General features: G+C 37.1%; 1 protein-coding gene across 1 annotated transcript; it reads left to right on the top strand.

Moving 5' to 3' along the window:
- The first annotated feature begins 260 nt into the window (after nt 1-260).
- Nucleotides 261-21,173, top strand: LOC114364816 (major myo-inositol transporter IolT-like). Its single transcript, XM_028321127.1, has 5 exons — nt 261-629; nt 1,530-1,668; nt 1,934-2,712; nt 16,500-16,565; nt 21,117-21,173. The coding sequence occupies exons 1-5, from the start codon at nt 564-566 to the stop codon at nt 21,171-21,173; spliced, it is 1,107 nt and encodes a 368-aa protein (XP_028176928.1). The 5' UTR covers nt 261-563.
- The last annotated feature ends 1,266 nt before the right edge of the window (nt 21,174-22,439 follow it).

Raw genomic sequence — 22,439 nt, 5'->3', positions numbered from 1 at the left:
AATGATTACCACTAGTGATACGGTTAGTTTGGACCACTACCGGTAGCGTTTTACTGAATATTTTTNTTTTTTATCCACAACGAGGAAGCTCTTGGCCTGTATCTCACCTGAATGAATGAATGAATGAATGAAGCTTCATTCATTTCTTCTTACTTATTTAATTTCACCTGTAGGTTCATTTTTAAAGAACTGTTGTCCTAATATTGGCACATAAGGAACTTAAGTACCTAAGGAATACTTAAGTAAAGTGACATGTTTTTAAAGAAACTGCCTCTTGTATTACTCGTAGTTATGTTATGTAATTTAGCAACACTGTTTCTATGAGGAATTTGCACAAATGGGTTTGTGCATCAGATCGGCCTTTAAAACTACCTTTAAAATTAAAAAAAATTAAAGAACCTACGGTTTGGCAAGCGCACAGACGATATTGGGACTAAACATTCCAAAAACTCGTTATTCGTCGTGATTATCTCCCGCATTTGGTCAAATCACTTGTGTTTTCAAAACAGTAGTCATCAGTCGGTTACCTTGAGTGGAAGCGGTAACATAAAACAATCATTGATATGGAGAACAGAAGTAACAACGAAAATGCCTCAGACAAAGTGACGTGGATTCAGTTTTTGAGACAGGTGTGTTGTAGAGCGATGGAAAGATGTTGAGTGATAAAGTGTTAGTGGCATTTTGCTTTATGAGAATAATTGATCCCACCAAAAACATTCTGTGAAAAACTAGCCAAGTCTCGATGGAGCTGCTTGTTTATCTCTAAAAAGTAATGAAATCTAGACAAAGTCGTGCCAAGTCTATGGTTCCTTACTGCGATTTCTTTATTATTATAGTTAATGTTGTGTGACTTGGCCGTTGAAATAACCTAAGCGAACCTTACAGTATAATAAACGAAATCAACGAAATGCAAATTACACAACATTCAACTTAATCGACGACTTTCTCTAGAAAGGAAAAAAATCTGGACACCGCTTGCTAGTGCTAGCGCCATCTAGCGGTGAGCGATACAGGCGAACACCACGGGACCGGAGTAGTATTGATTATGAATGTGGTTACTCCAGATCTTCGATTTTCCTAGTTTTTATAGTTTTCCCTTTATGTGGCCATTAAACCCTAACTCTGTACCAAATTTCAGCCGTCTGAGTTAATGGGAAGTACTAGTTCTATTTTGATGATCATCAGTGAGTGAGTGAGTGTCGTAAATGCGAAACTTTGCTTTCGCTTAACTTCGGAACTAAATGACCTACAGACTTGAAATTTTGGATTTAAAGTATGTGATTATAGCTTACTAGATGACGAAAATTTCTGCGTTCTGGTCTTATCCAGAGGTTCTCAAATAGGGGCCTGAAAATGCGGCGAAATGGTTCCAGTAAAGGATGGTACGGCAGTGTTTGCTTCGCGCTCGACTTGGCGGGGGCACTGCCGTGCCCCCAGATTTGTTTTAAAATATTACTAAAATAAGACTAAAATAGCTACTATATTATGTCTATGTGGTGCAAAAATTTCAATAGTTAATTATTTTTTAGGTGAATGTAAGTTTGACAATATGGTGTTATTTCTTTATCGTCGGGCTTGTTACTGGAGCACCCACCGTAATCATTCCTCAATTGATAAAGGAAACCAACACAACGGTGGTTTTAGAGGATAAATTTTATCCGTGGATAAGTAAGTTTATTTTGTTAACCAGTTTTAAAAGCATTTTCGATTGAATAACAATCAAAGTTCCTTTGTAAATAGCGCACTTATACATACATTATACGTTTTGATTTAGATCATTTTAATTCGGATTTAATACATAATTTTATGAAGCATCATATTAGGTAGACAAATATTCAAAGCCTGTAGATTTGATAGTTTAAAAAGTAATCTACATTGTCATAATAAATAATTTGCTTTGATTGTTACCGATTTAGTTACTCCATTGTTGCAGCATCCATTGGCAGCTACACAAGTATACCGTGCAACCTAATTTTGACTCTCCTTTCTCATTTTTGTGGACGAAAGAAGACCTTGCTAGCCATCTCCATCTGCACCTTTAGCGCGTCGGTACTTCTTTACTACAGTCGCAGCCCCGCGCACATATTCTTCAGCCAAATGATCTATGGCGTCACTGGAGCCGGACAAATGACAGTATATGGCCCCATACTCGCAGAGTATTCGTCGACTAAATATCGAGGAATCTTCCTTACTTTGAAATCGGCTACCTTTTTCTGGGGAATATGGACCGCAAATGCAATTGGAATATTTACCCACTACAAATTCATTGGACTCCTTGCCGTACTGTGTTCGAGTTATTGCTTCTCGACTGGATTTTTTATACCGGAATCTCCCTACTGGTTGGCTTTTAAGGGTAAATATGATCAGTGCGCTGAAACCCATCGATTACTAAAAGGAGAAGACGAGAAGGCAGAAAAAGAATTAAAAGATCTGATAAACTTGCAAGAGGAACTACACGTACATGACGTAAAATTCAGACCAATTAAACAATGCATTTTACACTATGTTGAAATTATACAACTACCAGACGTATACAAACCTATATTGCTATGTTTATTAGTTTTTTTGGTTTATCACATATCGGGAAAACTTGTGTGTGCTGTTTACGCCTTAGAAATAATGAAGGAAATTACTGATAAAGAATCGACAGCACATATTGGCGTGCTAGTTTTAGATGGATTTAGTGTTTTGGGTATGTATATAGGCTGTGGAGTATCTAAAGTTCTCAAAAGACGAACAATTTTGTTAGTGAATTCAACTGTAGGTACAACATTTTTATTCATATTGTCTATTTACTTGTGTCTAGTCAAATTAAGTGTTATATCTCAAAACTCTTATATAGTAATCACTTTACTTGTTGTATATTCTTTAGCAATATGCTGTGGTCCAGCTATATTGTCAACCTCTATTTATGGAGAACTATTACCAGTCAAAGCCAGAAGCTTTAGTATTTTTTGTACTTCCACGCTCGCTATGTTATATTTTGCTACAATTATTAGGGTGTCACCAATGATGTTTTCTGTTTTCGATATATTTGGAACTTTTTTATTCTTCAGCCTTTGTTCAACAATATGTATCATCCTTACTTATAAGTATTTACCTGAAACAAAAGATAAAAGCATTTATGAGATAGCAGCATTGTTTAAGAAGGATCAACCTCAAGTAAGGTCTGAAGACGATCCTAAAAACGTACAAACATGAAATCAACGTTAAAATTCAACGAATTATGAAGTGAGCTTGGTCAGATGGCATTTCGTGAGCCTCTTCACATAAAACTTCATCATAGATTATTATGGTGGCGTTTTAACTATTTTGTGGAAGAGTGCACGGAATAGTGAAGAATTATGCAGGTTATTTTCTCAACTCTTCCTATTTTTATAATTATAAATAAATAAATAAATAATAATAAAGACGTCTATTGCCAATAAAAGAAAGTACAGAATATCATTATATTTTATCTAGCGGCTTCTACTTAAGTGTCGCAGTAGCCTTTAAATTATGTTAAAAGAATATGACTAATTTTATGAATTGAAGTCTTTATTGTGACGCACAGTTCCGCATTAACAGCGTAAAGTAGTAAATTATTCAAAATGTTTAAGAAGTAGGATAGGTACATCTATGAAATACTAAATATTTTAGAATCTAGGAACAAAGAGTAAGGTTATCAATTCAGTTCATTAACCAAAAAAATATACCAACCCATTACAGAAAACTATTTGTTTTCGACTTTTTGTTATCACTGAGTGTTTCTATAAATGTTTATACTTAGGGGAAAAGTGCCGTCATCGTATGCTTCGCTTGTTTTTAACTTTAAAATAAGTTAATTTAAGTATTTGGTGTAAACATTAGGTTAGATACATCTGTATTCTAGACAGATCTTACCAAATTGACTGACAAAAGTCGAGTTTAGGCTGAGTTGTACCAACTTACTTTAACAGTAACCGGTGGTTTGTGTGTATGGTAAAGAAAGATGGTGCAACCGAGCCTAAAGTGTTTATTTTGGAAACTAGATAAATGTTACTCTAAGGCTGAGTTGCACCATCTTACTTTAACTTTGACAAACGTCAAAAATTTGTCAAACTCCAAACAAAAAACGACGGTCATCGTTATAGTTACGATCAAAGATAGGTGGTGCAACCCAGCGAATAAATGAAAAATATAAGATACTAGCTTTTGCCCGCGGCTTCACCCGCGTGAAATTTAGTTTGTCACAGATCGTCATAAATTATAGCCTATATGTTATTCTGGGTTATAAACAATAATACTGTAAAGTTTCATGAAAATTTGTTCAGTAGTTTTTGCGTGAAACATCCACACAAGCTTTCGCATTTATAATATTAGTAGGATGACAATTACTATGATGTCCAAGGGTTGTAGGTTCTCCTGGAGGAGACCCTAACGATGCGACCATCTTACTTGTACATGTTTTTTTGTTTGCTTTGTTACTTTTTGTGTGATACACAATTAAAAGTTTAACTATTTCGTTAATAAAATGTATATTGATATAACGGGATTGTTTTATTTTATAACATTAACTTAAATATTATGATACTAACGGTAAGACCAAAACTGGCCTAATTGTTACATAACAGAAATCTATGTGCCCTATACATAGTACGTACGTAGAAATGACGGCCGATGGGGCAGCAAGGTTCTGGAGTGGAGGCCACGTACCGGAAAACGCAGCGTGGGACGTCCACCCACAAGGTGGGCCGACGACCTGGTAAAGATAGCAGGAAGGCGCTGGATGCAGGCCGCTACCAACCGTGCGATGTAGAAGTCATTGGGGGAGGCTTATGTTCAGCAGTGGACGTCCTATGGCTGAAATGATGATGATGATCCAGAAAATTAATTAATTCTAGATTTTTTATGATTCCGTTTATCCAGCACAGCAATAAATTAGTGAGTTACAATTTCATTTTAACTTACGTTTTGCAAATGTTGACATAAGTGAAGGCTGTAACAGTTGGTGAGCTGACTGAGCTGCCAAGCGATGGTGGAGCTGGCCGGAAGTGGCCGGCTGCGCCGCTGGCCCACAAACCTACTCGGGCTATCGCTGAGCTATTTCCTACCAAATGTGTCAAGTCTTCCTGCCCTAAATACCGTGACATCAACTGTTACGTTAGATTTGACAAACTAGAACCAAGAATTAATGTATTTGGAGAAATAGCAAAATCATTTTTGTAGTTTACGACTCTCCGCAAGTTTCACATATTTTGTGTAACTCAGCACAATAATGATTTGACAACTTAACTACTAACTGTTATTAGGTTTCTATTACTATTGGAAAAACTAAAATGATCAATAACTAGGCATAGTTCAAAATTATTATCACAAAGTAATCCAGCCTAATTAAGATTACTACTCATCATCATCATCATTATTCAGCCATAGGATGTCCACTACTGAACATAGGCCTCTCCCAATGCTTTCCATGTTGATCGATTGGTAACGGCCTGCGTCCAGCGCTTCCCAGCTACCTTTACGATGTCGTCGGTCCACCTTGTAGGTGGACGTCTCACGCTGCGTTTTCCGGTACGCGGCCTCCATTCCAGAACCTTTCTGCCCCATCGGTCGTCAGTTCTGCGTACTATGTGCCCTGCCCATTGCCACTTCAGCTTGCTAATCCTGCTACTAGTACCTGAGATTACTACTAGTACCTACTATTCATAGCCAGACTTAGGTAAAAACAAAAGTATTGTAATTTAAGAACCGAATCCAGAGTAGAGTTCATTCTACCAGCCAGACTTTGTAGAACTCCCGCTAAAAAACTAGCAATCCCATCAATCCGAACCGGAGATTTATTATAGCAATTTCCCGATGCACCCGGTTCGCATTAGGTTCTAGGCCTCGGCGACCCGATGACCTAGATGCGGGGCCTTGATCGTCCTGCTGCACATTTGTTTACCACTGCAAAATGCATTCCGCTGAAGGGTACTATAATGAGGTTATGGGACCGTAGGTTTGTTTCCCTAGGAGTGTTTATTTCAAACTAGCTTTTGCCTGCGGCTTAACCCAATCGAAATTTAGTTTGTGACAGAACGTACAACGAACATAATACGGGCTATAATATTTATTATAGCCCGCATTATGTTATTCTGGGTTATAAACAATAATACTGCAAAGTTTAATCGAATTCCGTTCAGTAGTTTTTGAGTGAAAGAGTTTTTTATTTTTTTATTTAAATGATTTCCTCTTTAACATTATAATCGTGTATCAAGACCACAGGAGCCTGTAAGCTTAACAATTACAACACAAGTAATTATGGGCTAGAATCTTAAGTACTATTTCAAACACATGACATCTAAGTTTTTGAAGTGAGTAAACAAATATTTCAATTAACTCCTCTCATTTTAGTGCTGTATGTACTCATAATAATGAAAAGGCAAAATTCTTTTTAAGAACTCCTCTGTCATAAATTTTCGTCTCTTTGTTGGCGTATAGTTCTGCATAGTTCTGTCAATAGGACCATGTTTGCAGCGGCATTGTAAACGCATCACAATCCGATAATCGTTGCCAAACAAGCGACGAGGGCGACCACACGATTAATCGCTCTACAGCCGTTCCGGACACGCGCGGTGCATCGCCCTTGAACTGCGCAAAGTGGGTCACGTGGACACTTCATGCTGCACAGACATATCAAGCAGGACTCTGGGACTTATTATGTAATTTGTTTTAGGGTCTATTATGCTATAAAATTATGTAGTCTCAGTGAAAAGCTAAAAACTCTACACTGAAAAAGTTTGAGTTTCTCAATTACATGAGTAATTGTGACTGGAGATTTTATTGTTTGAGAGTTCCTAAACTACAAGGGTACCTACACCACCAGTCACAGGGTGGTTTTACTTTTTGTTTTAACTTTTAGAGGTTATGTAATTTATGGGTAGTGTTTTCTCCCTAATTTTGCTTACAATAGCAATTTTGTCGAGTCTTACAAATTCTACAATGTTGTGTAAGTAATATGTCTATTATTATGTTCACACTTTGTACTTGTGCTTATTTACGATTTTAAAGTTCAGAGATACATACCATCTTCAAATATTATTGTCATCAAAAGATCTCAATAATATGATCACATTTCGAATCCGATGATGGAATGACTCAAAATGCTTGTTATAGGAAGTTCTCTACATACATTTTTTTTTTGTATTATGTGAACAATTATGATAAGGTGTTTTTAATCAATTTCGATGAAAGGTACGTACCAAGTACCAACAACAAGCAATGTGAACAAACAAGTACCACAGTTAAGATAGAACAGCCGTTTAAAGATAATTTAATTTGTGTGCCTCGCTGTGCACACACGTCCCAGCCCAAATAACGGGGTGACCACACTATCGATTGGGGCCGGTCCCGAGCGGCGGTGCAACGACCTTGAACTGATGCTGGTGCCGAAGTAGGTCATCGCGACGTTGCACACGAGTTTCAGTCTACATTTAATCACAATTTAATGGACGTTTCAAAAATAAATTTTAGGGGAACTAGATTGGGAGTGTCTTATTTGAAACATTAATGTATAGTACGAGCCATCATGGATAAGTCACATGTTAACCACCTTACTGTGATCATTTTGAAAGTTAAGTACTTTCATATCCTCGTCTTATTCAAGAGCAGATTATGAGATTAAAAAGAAGGGTTTGGGAAAACTCAGAATGTGTGACAAAGTGTAATTTAAAAAATCTGCTTAGGCGTGTTGCCTGCAGAGTAGAATAAGACCATCAGAACTTTTCCCGCGGTTATCACAAAATGCAATAAAGGGAGAAATAAATCCTAAGGTCAATAAGAAAGCATTCGTCTCCCTGCAGAGGAGACTAAATTTATGACATGACGATGACGATGATGACGAAAAAAAAGTTAGTATCTTTATATGGAAGTACAGAGACTTTTGAAATGTTTTATTGGCAAGTCGTTTGCAACAAGAACTGTTACTGAAAGTGGTATGCCTTCTAAATAGGCTACTACAAAGGCCTGCCTCTACGAAGTTTAAAAGGAGACACCAAAATTAAGAATTAATTTGTTTAAGCCACGATTCTAGTCATCTCGGAACTATTAAAGGTAAAGTGTTTGAGTAACTAAATATTAGCACAATAATATAACTGCGATCTTTAGTTATATCATTGCTGTATTCTATTAGCCAATATATAATCGAAGCGACCACTGTAGTCCCGAACAGCCGGTGCAATGCCCTTGAACTTCAGAAACTAGGGCAGTAGGAGCAACCTAGATTCCAGCGCGAAAACCGAATAAAGTAGGTATACCACAATAGAAATAAATACATACAATGGGCAGGAAAAATATGCAAAAATCAATAACTACCAAATGGCGTCATCTTTTTCCAGAAATAAAAACAGGGGAGGATCTTGCATCTTGACCAAAAAAAATCTGGATTACAAAGAACTAATATACCTGAGGCCATATTCGTCTCAAATTTCTTTTGAATGCTGCGGGATAGAAGTCACACATAATAAACTAATAATACTTTGTATTTATAGAACGCCTTCTTCTGACTCCAATGTTTTCTTCAATAAACTAGATTGTGTTCTTCATGAAATTTTAGAAAAACACAAATATAAAATAAACATTGTCATAGCCGGTGATTTTAATATCAACACGTTAGTTCAAAGTAAAATGACCGAGAATTTACGAGACTTAACTGAAAATTACAATCTTACAATCCACGTTAAGGAACCCACTAGGAAGCTGTCATGCATAGACCATATACTGAGTAACATTGAACACGCAAAAGTATCAATACTACCCCTTTATCTCTCCGACCATGAAACGGCACAGATGTTAAGTTTCCCCATAAAACACAAAATTACTAAACGATTAGCTTTTTACACTTATAAACGAGACTATAGCCGAGAATATATTTTATTGTTTAAAAAATACTTATCAGTCCTATCTTGGTCTGATGTTTATGATGAATGTGACTTTAACGAAAGCTTCAGAAAATTTCATGAACTAATAAGTCTTATTTATAAACTTTGCTTCCCAGTGCTCAAAATAAAAAATAATCCATTAAAAAAAGCTAAGCAAAATTGGATCACAAATGGCCTATTGCTAGCTTGTAGAAATAAGCGAAAACTGCGTTACAAATATTACAAAAACAAAACGGAAACAAATAAATTAAATTACATTAAATACTCGAAAAAATTGAAAAAATGTATATCTTGTTCAAAAAGACGTTCTAACATAAAATTCATTTGCAAAAGTAAAAACAAATGTAAAGCGTCATGGACGATAGTAAAAAATGAAATTAACACCGTTCCCATTAGAAATGACATAGAAAAAATTAAATCGAATGAATCAATCTTAACTGACGCTACAAAAATAGCTTCGAGATTCAACGACTTTTATACCAATTTGACCAATAAAACCAGAACTGACAACCCAGAAAGAATGACCAATAAGAAATATATATCTCAAACTATATTCTTAAAACCCGTTTCAGAAATAGAAGTCAAAAATGAAGTCATGTCATTAAATAATACTAAATCAGAAGGATATGATGAAATAAATACTAAAATTATTAAGGAATGTATTTATGAAATCATACCTGTTCTAACCTATCTAATAAATGCCTCGTTTTCTTCTGGCACCTTTCCTGATCTCCTCAAACGAACCATTATAAAACCTTTATATAAAAAAGGTGACAGTGATAGTGTTAACAGTTATCGACCAATTGCCCTGATACCGATATTTTCAAAAATCTTTGAAAAATGTATGCATAAAAGACTGACCGAATTTTTCGAGCGATTTGACATAATCAATCATGATCAATATGGCTTTCAAAAAAACAAATCCACAACCCTGGCTATATATAAGCTAATAAATACTGTTCTATCTAGTATTAATAATAAGAACTTTACAACTACTTTATTCATTGATCTCTCAAAAGCGTTCGACCACGTTTCACATTCATTATTGCTAGAAAAAATGGAAACAGTTGGAATTAGAGGACCTGCTTTGGAATGGATAAGAACTTATCTATGTGGCAGACAACAGTGCGTCGTTATAAATAAACTAAACCAGAATAACGAAGTTACACCTCACTTTTCTGAATATAGGATTAGTGAGTGTGGCGTACCACAGGGAAGCGTTTTAGGCCCTGTATTGTTCCTTATTTATGTAAATGACATTACCAATGTAACGGACCACAAGTGCATTATGTTTGCTGATGACATTTCCATCATAGTGACATCAAACAAATTAATAAATACTATTCTTGACCACGAAAATGACATAATTGATACAATCAATAAACTGATTAAATGGCTTGACATGAACAATTTAAAAATAAATTTAAGTAAGTCTAATTATATACATTTTAACAACTATCAAAATACGGAATCTAATAAAATGAACATCCACTACAAAGACACAATAATTGAAGAAGTTAATAATGTAAAGTTTTTGGGTGTAACGATCGATAAACATATTAATTGGAAAACACATATAGATAATATCTGTAGTAGAACCAATAAATTTGTTTTTGCATTAAGGCAGGTTAGAAATGTAACTAATGTAAAAACAGCCATTACAGCATATCATGCTTACATAGGCTCTATACTACGCTATGGCCTTATAGTGTGGGGCAATGGTACAGGCGTACAAAGAGCATTTATTGCACAAAAAAAATGCTTGAGAGCAATATGTGGACTTCCTCCACGCACATCATGCCGGCCATGGTTTGCAAAGCATGGTATACTGACTTTAACATCTCTGTATGTTTATGAAATTTGTGTATTTGTACAGCTTAACAAAACCTTATTTACACGGGCATCTAATGTGTATCCAAGAAATACTAGAAACTCCAATAGACTGGTTTTTAACGATATGCCTAAAACAGCGCAGTTTAGTAAGAGCTGTATAGCCATGTGCATAAAAGTTTACAACAATATACCAGATAACTTTAAAACTCTAAACAATAAATCGTTTAAGACAGCCTTGCTGAGGTGGTTACTGACTAAAACATTTTATGACTTGAAGGAATTTTTTGATGATAATAAAGGTATTCATTGAATAAGTACTAATACGAAATGGGTGCTCTGCGGAGACGATATAAATTTGCATGTCTATTTTATTCGACTAAACATGTTGTGTACTCGCCTATGAATTTTGTAATAACTTTTTTCTACCATGTTTTATGCAAATAAAGATATTTATTTATTATTATTATTATTGGATGGTCTATTATTTAAGATAATTTATTTGTTATAAATCAATTTGACTCAATATTGTGCATTTCAGCCACGTGCATAAACAAGCGGGCCGAAGTTGTGCAGTCCGTCAAAGGCGCGGTTCGATCGCCGCGCACTAATCTCATTACCCACCGTCCTTTGTGCGAGCAGTTTGTTTATTTCCACGGGACTGATATTTTTTTAAGGTTCCGTGTATTTTCATAAAATTGATACCTCTTCAGATACCGTGTTTTATACAGTCCTAGTCATGCAATACTGTATGGAATAAGATCATCTAATACATCAGTAATTTGACTTACACCTCACACAAGAGCAAATAATTTATAAAGTTATGTCGTTATGCAATAGGCAGGACGCAGGGCCGTTCATTGTAGAAAACCTTGGGGAGGCCTTTGTCCAGCAGTGGACGTCATTTGGCTGTAACGAACGAACGAAATGGGCATACCATTTATTCAAGTGCAAAAGGCATCAATAACTAAAGAATTTGAATACGAAACGAAAGGCACATGGATTGTAAAGCAACATGAATAGGAACAAAGAATCACAAAAGTCTAAGTTGGAAGAATAGAACGTGACAAAATTACCGTAAACTTGAAACCTCTGCTCGGCGCGCGGCTCGCGCTTGCCAATTTTTGTAAATTCCTTTTTTTCGCGGCGCTCAAAGGCGGAGCCGAGTTATGAAATTGTTCGAGCGTTAATTGTAGACGTCCGACGGCGAATATTAAAGTAGCCCACAACTAGTTAACCTCGCAGCTCGCCCGCGTACTAATACCGACTAAAACATTGCAAACGGAAAAATAATATTTAATTTGCGGGACATCTCTGAATGTAATTAGCGCAGTTTGTTCTGCGGAGTTTTTATTTGCGAGATAAACCAATAACGCAGACGTGGTGTGGACGCTCGGTTTGATGTTTTGGACCATAGTTTTTCCTTAACTCGAGTACAAATTAAGGAATGCATAAATTTTGTGCCGTTTTCTGTGTGCCTTTTAAGATACATCCGGTTTATCAGATGCACTTTGTTTAAATTTTGAAGAAATTCGTACTATTTGATACTGATCTATCACTCTAGGCACTATTTCTTCTTCAATTAAGCAGATGGTTTTACTTGGATGGTTAATTTCGTTCCTGAATATTTAATTTACTTCATGAACACATTATTCGTGCCCAAAACCAGTGGCGTGTAGCGTCAGTAAGAAAGTTTTCCTTCTACTGTATATCTTCATCTACAAGAATTCGTCATACCGGCCATATCTACGCGCTCGTCACCGGTCCGCTATCGCGTCACTCTTTACCTCCCGAAAAATAAAACTTATCTTTCGGACTCTACAATTCTGAACCCTATATCCAAAGAATAAGGTCTCGAAAAAGAATTCCGTAAACACACGGGCAGCAAGATGATCTTAACAGGCCTCCGGTTTTATGTCCGGAGTCGGTCTCGAGTGGAGCGTTACGCGACAAATTCTTGATCTTTATACCTTACGAGTCTAATCGAGCCGTTGACGAATCGGGGAAAGGTTCGGATATCGTCTTGGGAATTTGCGATATTTTTAGCCGGCATCTAAAATACCGCAGGTACATCGGGAAAAAGCAGTACCTACTTGATGTTTATAGCCTTAGTTACTCGAGTTATCGAGAAATCAAGTCGGTATTTGGATTTCTTTTTCTAGTCATAGAAACAATTAACGCAATTAACAAACACTCACTTAAAACTTTTCATACCTTCCTGATCCTCAGCTTTGTCCAAGTTAAGCCAGTTAATAATTTCCCAACTTTAATAACCTTTCGGGCCGGATCTTATGGTAATCACGTGACTATCTGCATACGAGAGCGAAGGCCCACACTCCTAACACGCGCTCGTTCGGTGTCCCCGCACGTATTCATACACAGAGACAATAATTTACGGCACGTGTTAAATTTAAGGCCGACGGGTGAAGTGCAACAAGTCATAAAACCTATTTTTGAGTTACGGCTGTAATGAAACTTATGATAGTGTTCTGGATGATAAACAGCCATACCTACTCAAATAATTATTATCTTCTCAATCACTATTGTGAGTCATACAAATGTCATAGTATAATATTCACAATCACAATAGTCAATTTTATAAGGTAAGCTGAAAGCTAACCAATGCAGCTACACTACACTGACCAATAAAATGTTTTGGGGTAATCCTAAAACTTTATGATGATGGATGGATGTTTATTGCTCTTTCATGTAAAAATTACTTAACGGATTTTGATGGAAACAATGAAGTAGATTCAGTACTCATCGGGTATTACTCATCGGGTATTAAATAACTGTGCACCAATCGCCGAAATGCAAATACAACTTTTCAACCGATATGTAAGTCTATGTAAGAACCAAAAATGGACAATTTATTACTTAGTCCGTTTCGTGATTTGGACGTCGCTTGGTCCGGCCGCGACCGCGTCAAGTTGTCGCGCGACCGCCGCTAATTGTTGTTCGTAATTTGTTCGGCCCACGCACACGCAAGGTGATATTTAACGTGCCGCATTTACATGCAAATCCCCAACTTTGCCCAACTCGCCCAAGTCCGAACTCATTTCAATCCAAATTTTAAGCACCGCCCGAATTGGACCGGATTGTTTAATAGACTCCATAACCTATAAAGGTCGTCTACCTATCTATACGCTAGTTTTATTCCGAAGAGGTGGCCCTTAATGGCCATTGAAACTGAACAGAAACGTGAGTGGACAAATTGGTCCGGACCGGGTCACGATAAGGGCGCCCGCACGCGTCCAAGGAAAGGGAAATGTCCATAAACAACTGGCGACTCGGTCCCAATTAATAAAGCAGCCAGCACTGAAGTGGTGCAATTAATTCTGTTCCTTCGTAGATTTTAATAGTTCGCATAAATCAGTGCGGCCGGTGGGGTAATCGTTGTTTAATATGCCGGCCTATCGCCCGCCGACTATCTGCCGGATATATTGCTGGCCAGCGCTGATAAAACACGATACGTGATTCGGAAACTTGCTATTTTTCCTGTAATTTTCTTCTGTATCGGTTTCCTTTTGAGCGCACGTGTGAACGGGTAATACGTTTGTGATGGAATTAGAAATGTGGGTGTGAATCAGAATTCGAAAAAATATGTTAATACAGATACTAGGTTGACGGCGAAAGTTTCATCAAAGGGAAAGTTACTTTTAATATCATGTTTTACACGAATTAAGAAAAGGTTAAATAAATATTCATTGTTATTAAGCCTGCTTTATCAACTGTGGTCAAGTTGCAATTTAAAATAACCCCATCGCAAACTTCTCACTGTCACTGTCCCTCATAGTTCTTGTTGGCAAAAAGTTAAATAGCAAAATTCCTTAACAGTTTTCACGAACCTGTATCCATATAGTAGGTATCCACCCTTCATTTATATTTAGAGTGGGGAGGTGTAAATTGAATTAGAGCCAGACTTCAGTTCGCTAAGTGGTTATATCGGTGCAGCCGGACACCGGACCCGATTCTGAAGTCTACAGTCCTTTTCGTAAGTAAATGAGAAGAAGGTAAGTATCAGTTTTAAATGGCATACACGGTCAGCTACATAATTATGCCATGTAATAGGTACCATACTTAATTTGGAAAACAATCTGCTCAACCTTATTTATTTTAGGGGTCGACTTTATGAGACATTTCTTATCTATATCGAGGGAATTCTTGACCTTGCATCTCATCTGATCAAAAGAGATGATCAAGTCAAGATTCACCATATTTCTATTTCATACTGACTAAACGAGTGATGAGTCTTTGATTCAACGACCATTTCTATGATTTCCATAAAACGAACAAAACAGTATGCACCTGTAGTTTAAATCTAGAATTTCGGAATCGGTCCCTGAAGGGCAAGGTGCGGACTGCGGACGCCACCAGGGCGGGCGGCGGGCGGCGGGCGGCGGGCGGCGACACCTCGTGATATTGAATGCGGTGCGGCGATCGAGCCTCAATTGTTATCGGCTGCAAGGTCGCCCGCCCCTGCCAGGTACTACCCTTTCTTTACGACCAGGGATGCCACCGACTTTTATTAGCTGCCCGCTTCTGCTGGATACGATTGTTTTACGTTCCCCGTTTTCAATTGGTAGGTATCTATAAAAATGGCTTAGGCAAGATGACACTGACAAGGAAAACTCCTCACGTTTGGTGCTAAGCTTTTTGCAATTTTAGGTTTGTTTATATTAACTGAATGCTCTCTGAAGAATAAAAATAAATGAGATGCAACATATTACAACGTCTATAGATAATAAACCTACCTAAAACAAAATAATGCACAATGGAGAAGCTCTCATTTAAAGCCATGTCTGATTTTGTGTTGATAAGGTTAATTCAAATTATCACACTACCCAGAATCCAAAAACTATTGATCATTTTCACCGACATTTTAAGTCTCATAATTAAACCTATGGACTTTGACATGTCTTCTTTAAGACAACTAAACAATGCAAAATTTCTTGATTGAACCAGTGTTCTTAGATTCCGTACTAAATTATTTGGAAACGCTTCAGCCCTACCGCACCGGCGGGCGGTCATTGGTCAATTTATTTCTTGCGCCGCAGTTATCATGATTGAATTAAGCAACTCCGTCCGGATTGCATGCCCTTCCTGAATTATGGCCTTTGTCCGAGTACCTAACTCCCCGGACGACTCCGGACACCCGCAAAAAGGGAATCCGGCATTTTAATCGTGGGAATGGTCGGCCGGCGCAGGTTTATTTAAGGTTAATTTCGATGATTTCGGTCCGTTCGGTGCGATTGGGGTTAACCGGCGCTTTCGGCAGTTAGCTTTGATTTGCGAACTTTGCTCGCTGTTGTTTGGAGTTCATTGCGAAATCGATTTTTGTTTGGATTGCAGAAGCAGGAAATGTTAGGAAGAACCTTCTTCTTCACAAAAACATATTCATTAAGGAGTCTTAAACAACATTGTGTTCAGTTACCTACCCACGTTAACTTATTTAAAAATGTTTTAGTAATAGAATGTGTTTCTTTAATTGGCTTATGTTTAAGTTATATCTTCCTGCACATTTATGTACAATTTAATGCTGTTGAAATATTGTTAAATAAATAAAATAAAAAAATAAAATAAAATTGATTTTATATAAAGTCATCGAGTTATTATCATCATCAGCTACATCGCCAAAGTATAAAACAATTACCAAATACATGAATATTATTTATTGCAAAATAAATCGATCAACAAAAATTCACTCGGCAATTAAAATACGAGTAACCGAATACGTCCCTATTCCATTTCAATTGTTTCCTATCACAATATCGCGGTTCACCTTAGCGTGCGGGCCCGATGTTTCTCTTCCGCCTCACGCGCCGCCGCACGCGGCTGGATAACAAAGCACAGGTAACACGTCAGTACGAGCATTACGGGCGTGTTATTGTAAGGTGAACGCGTATTACTCGGCGCACTTCCTCGACAAATCTGCGACGGAAGGGAATTTAAAATAAACGTGTATTAGCTTTGAGTATTCGGTGAACATGTTATTCCCATTGACAGAGGTGTAGGAAATAGATACATGGAATGTTTGTATCAAGAAATAATGGTTTTCCGATTATTATAAGCAATTTTAGTTGAATGTACCTGATATTAATTTTTTTGAACATCGGCATTCGAAAAAAACTAATTCATTTGGCCCAAAATAATACTACTTTGCTCGTAGCAACTACGTATAATAATAATCGTAGCATAGCCGTAGCTGCTAGCGGTGCGTCGTAGCTGACTACGTGCTACGAGCTACGATGCTACAGAGGCTTTTTCTTCTATAATTTTTTTAAGTTATTTTTTTAAACAAGTGCCTATATTTCGTAAAAAATAAGGCGTTTACATAATAAGTGATGCCGCCAATATTATTGGTAGTTGTATAGTCAGCCTTTGCAAAGTAGTATATTACAATGCAGCTATGTACATAAATAATAATAAATAAATAAATATCCTTGGACATTTTACACTGCGCTTCTAGTCCCAAACTAAGCAAAGCTTGTACTATGAGTACTAGACAACGGATATAAACATACTTAAATACTTTTTATTTTGTAAATACATACATATTATACATAGAAAACACCCAGTCCAATACAAACAAATATGTTCATGCACACAAATGTTTGTACTGTGCGGGAATCGAACCCGCAACCTCCGGAATAGTAGTCCGAATCGAACCACTACACCAAACGGCCGACATGACGACACAAAGAATTATTTTCCAAGGACTCATGAGTTTATTAAAATATAGCCATTGCTCATCAGCATAATAGATTCAGATGAATCTAATGAAGCAGATGCTTTCTTTGTAGTCAAGAACGCTAACCATTAGACAAAAAAACCAATCTTGAGAAAAGAGTAGCCCCCGTCCTCATCGACATAACACAATATGCTAAAACCAAGGCACAGACGTCCAATATTCAAATCTCATATGGCAACTCATCCACTACAATGGATATTACAAGTTTCTATTTCACTGATGAAGTTCATTTTTATTCAGGACGCGCCTAGTAGAGTCGCTAAGTAGGTACAAATAATCCATAATTTATTGCCAACTAGGATTTGCATGGGATGCCGATAGAGAAAAAACGCCCGAAACCGCATCTTAGTTCATAGCACTGTTCCGTATAATAGGATATTTTAAAAGCTGACCAAAAAAAATGGATTGTCTCCGTTTTATTAGCTGCTGCTTTGAAGATTATTAGATTAAAAGTTTTCTAGTCAACTGTATAAAATAAAAATTATTTGCAAATGCATTCTTATCAGTCCATAAATAAATGCATTTTAATTTCCGAATTTAATTCCAAAACACCATGTTAATTTTCTTAGAAAATAAATAAAAAAAACTATGAAAATCACAGCTCACAAAGCCCGTACATGATCTTTTAATAAACTAACTCCAGGCTATTTTAATTCAATTTTTTCATACCTACCCATTCAATTGTAAAATTTATTAAAAAGTATAATCTTCGAGCACGGATCTCCAAATCGTAGCACATCAAGAGGCATCAGCTCCGCACGTCGATAGCGTTACGGCGAATTATTCCATTCCATTTTAGACGAAATGTATACAGAGCAAACATGAAAAGAGAACAAAATTAAGCGCCGCGGCGGCGCGAGCCACGCGTGCAGGCGGAAAACGGTCTTCGAATGTATTTTGTACTGTATTATATTAATTTGAAGATTGTGACTGTTTCTGAATTCCTAGGTGTGACGTAATTATAAAAAATCCTACATTATTTCTGATGAATAAAAGGGGTACAAAGTTGGCTGGGTTAGCTAGTCGAAAATAAGAATGAAGCACAGTAACCACCTGTAGTCACACAATGACACAATAGTGAATGTATGAAATAACGAAACATCCTTCTTCCAAATTATTAAAATAACCTTATAAAACTCTACTTAAATCATTTGCGTATTTGGTAGAGTTAACATTATATTGGGTTTTGTTTAATTGCTAAGATTCACGAATCGCTTTTCTCCTTGCACTTGCACCGCGGCAGCGGAACCGCGGCTCGCCGCGGGGCGGGGGGCGACATCAATAATCCTCCTTGTTATTCTTATGCAAATGCCCACCGTACGGTAATAAGTGGAGCGCGAATCAGACGCGTACAGATTGGAAGAATTCGCTGACACCGGCCGCGGCACGGGAGTGGGGGCTGAAGGTCTTTGTTACGTGACGCGAGGAAAACTTATGAGAGATCTTTGCTTACATATCATTTATATTGTTTGTTGAACAAACACTATGACTAGACTGATGAAAACATTTAGGTACATAGGTATTCTCTCTTCTTAGTGACTCCAGTTAACTTTATTCTACATTAAACATTCGCTTTAATTACCAGTCCGATAACAACGGCATATCATTGTATTGTGCCACTGACCTCATTTCTAGATCATTACTTTTTAACATGATCAAGGTACTCTTACTTACGTACACACATATGTGCGCAATTTAATAATTAGATAAATACTCGTGAATGCATCATTACACCCGTGCTGACCTAATTTACGTCCTTGGTCAAAGATGCATCTATTTTCCTTTCGACGTCGGTCGTTATCTTCGTACTTCGTACTGCCAATTAGTTGTTTATTGCTTTACTAGTTATTGACAAACAAGCAAAGACGTCACTGCATTTCACCTGACACTGATCTATGAATTGAGTGCACGCTATCACACCACTACTGCAGTGGAGTAACTTTCAGTGGGGGCAAGTATGTTTTCATACTCTTGTTTATATAAAAGCAATTATAATAACTCCGCTGAATTAGTAAAAAGATTCCAATTCCACTTTATTTATCTATCTTTCTAAGCTAACAACGTTAAACTAACCAGTCATTTTAATTAATAGGAAAAATGTTGCAATCAACGACGTTATTTCCGATTAGGATTAAGTATCGTCCAATTGGAATTACCATCAAATTGGTATTCAATCTAAGGCCGGAGCTGACAAAAGCAAGCACCACACGAGTGTGGAAAACACTACTGTGTCAGCTTGTATTGGCGCTATCGGGTACTGCGCATCGCGGGAAGCGGGCAGCTGGCTATCGCGGTCGGAGGCCAAGGTGCGCGCGGGCGTCAGACTCCACGTTACACTTGTTTTTACCGGAGACTACACAGGTTATTGGAAAATATGTTATTATTCAAGATCTTTAATCATTACATTATTATGTTGTTTGTTGATTGCCCACGCGTAACACTTTATCTACGCAACCAATGTCGTATCAGAAAAATATAGCGGGTCAGTTTTCCAACAGTAAATTGTTTACGATAAGTAGGACTATGATCCACTTTAATTCTTATAGGATAACAATCTGATATAGGTAACTATTTACGTATAACAAAACAATGAGTTTTGAAATTCTTACAGTAATAATAGATGTGGTTTGATGAAAACTGATTACGCTTACAAAAGGCAGGGACTTAATTAACGAGTTCACAAGTACTCGTATTTTAACTTAGGGATGTTACTTTGTATCAGCAATTTTCATATTTCATTTATAGTTGGAAGAAGGAACTTATTAGAAAGTATTCTTCTAATAAGTCAAATTGATATGCAAGAATTTCTAATGAAAGTTGTAGATCTTAACTCATGGTACCCCTAGCCATGAATGGGCGCGTAGGCCCCGCGATATCGGCGCGGGCGCGTGAATGGGCGATAACGCACACATGCAAGCGGACACGTGTGGGCAGTGGGCAGAGGCCGACGACACCAGTGACTGGAGCTTTTTGTACATTTCCCATTAAAAGATAAGCTGATTCAGTTTTCTAATTAGATAAAATATCATTTTAGTCCGGAGAACCTATTACTATCCCACGGCTGCTCTTATATTGAAACCATTAATTATTTATGGTTTCCTTCCTAATGTACCAATTAAAATATAAAGGTATATAGGTACGCTATTTTATTTTTCTTAACAGAAAATTCTCGTGTTGCAATAAGAAAATAACACGTTAAAATTGGACCTGTCATTCGGCACTGCAACATTTCCACGTCTCTGGACGTTTCTATTTTCCTTGTACCTGACTTAATTTAAAATGTTTCCTTCAGTGTGAGTGCCAAAAACGCTCAGCGTTAAAACTAGTTTCGTATGACGAATAAATCTGTCTCTTCGCGAGTTATCGCGAAACACGAAGGTAAGTGCGCCAGTTTGGGCAGCCGTAAGTCTCCAGGTTCGGGTGGTCGCCGATAGATGGCAGACGTGTCGCATCGATTATGCGGGATTTACACAATACGATTTCTAATTAGTCTTATAAGAAACCAAATACATACGATTTTTTGGGAGATTTGGTAAAATCTTTTTTTTCCGAGACAGTGGGGAAAACATTTAAAAATTCTTTTTCTACCTATACTAGTCATCAACTGAAGAAAAGTAGATAACTAATCATTAGTTTTAAACTAATTCCTGTAGCATCGTATAAACCGCACCTTATTGCGCAACATGCGCACGCGCATCTACTCCGACTAATTGCTCGAAGTGCTCGTTCGCGCCGTAAGTCACGAGCGCGTTTTCGCGCTTTCTTAGAGATGCCATAAAGTAGCACAATCACTTCTAGAGAACGTCACGCTCTCATAATGTTGGCCGCCCATCACACAAAATGTTTTAATTTAACCTCAACCACGAAATTAACATTACATTAGGGTCTCAAAATTAGAATAACGTAAGGTAAGTGTGCGTCAAGAAGATGAGATGTTAAGGCGACAAGCGTATTTTGAATGACTGTTTTGGCTTTTAAATATTTCTCCTTAGTGTATGGATAGTAATGTCTTAAATAAAATTATTATTTATTTACTATTATTATTTGTTAAACAAATCATAATTCTTACAGCCTAGCTCTAGTTTCTATGCCAGCCTTAACGTCAATTGAATTCTTGCTGGGTGAAAATCAGGTGTTTACAGGAATTCATTTTTTTTAACTTATTGTCTATTTACTGAGTTATTCACCTATTTCAACTACTCGTAGAGAATTAAACGCGCGATTAAACATTATCAATAAATTAATTTGTTGTGTATAAGTGTCCAAGTCATGTCTTTGTCCTTGCTTGATTGGTGTGACTACCTTTTCTAGAGAATGTTTACTATTTAACTTTTAAAATGTCTCGAATGATTTATGCATCCGTGTCCGTGCATCCAGGTAACAATACCTACAAATTGGTATCAACAAATGGAAATAAATTACTCGTACACTGAATTTAGAAAATAATATTAAATTCCTGGTATGCCTAATGAGATAAGCCGCAAACATTACGGGAACCACAGCAATGAACAAAATAAGTACACAGGTAAATAAACTGTTATTATATGTACAGCCGTGTGGTGACNTAAGAGGCGACTTAGGGACTACACATCAAACAGAGAATGGGCAGCAGCGCTCTCTGAAAAACATCAATCTTTTAAACTGCGATCTCCAACCCGCCTGCCAAGCGTGGAGATTATGGCAAAACCCTCCACTATAGTGGAGGAGGCTCATAGTCCAGCAGTGGACTGTAAAAGGCTGTTGATGATGATGATTATATGTACAGGAACGTTTTACACCACGGGTTTATACACCACGAGGCACATAGGTAAACTTCAACTTTCACTTTTACCAACATTGTTTTAGTGTAATTATTTATAATATCTGTTTAGTAAGCACTAATTTACATAATAAGTATGGATACCTAAAACAGAGGCAAACATTTTCGCTTAGTTTAGGTATACTATTTTAATAAACATATTGTTACTAACAGAATA

This window comes from Ostrinia furnacalis, unplaced genomic scaffold, assembly GCF_004193835.3.
Source record: "Ostrinia furnacalis isolate ACB-3 unplaced genomic scaffold, ASM419383v2 OfSCF7470, whole genome shotgun sequence".
NCBI classification, from domain to species: domain Eukaryota; kingdom Metazoa; phylum Arthropoda; class Insecta; order Lepidoptera; family Crambidae; genus Ostrinia; species Ostrinia furnacalis.
The sequence above is the reverse complement of the archived record's forward strand: the minus strand, read 5'-3'. Positions and strand labels throughout refer to the sequence as shown.

Bases quoted from the DNA above. Each gene is read 5' to 3' on its own strand.
- LOC114364816 (XM_028321127.1), top strand. From the start codon at position 564: ATGGAGAACAGAAGTAACAACGAAAATGCCTCAGACAAAGTGACGTGG. The intron at 630-1,529 runs GTGTGTTGTAGA...ATTATTTTTTAG, and splicing joins GGATTCAGTTTTTGAGACAG to GTGAATGTAAGTTTGACAAT. The intron at 1,669-1,933 runs GTAAGTTTATTT...CCATTGTTGCAG, and splicing joins TAAATTTTATCCGTGGATAA to CATCCATTGGCAGCTACACA.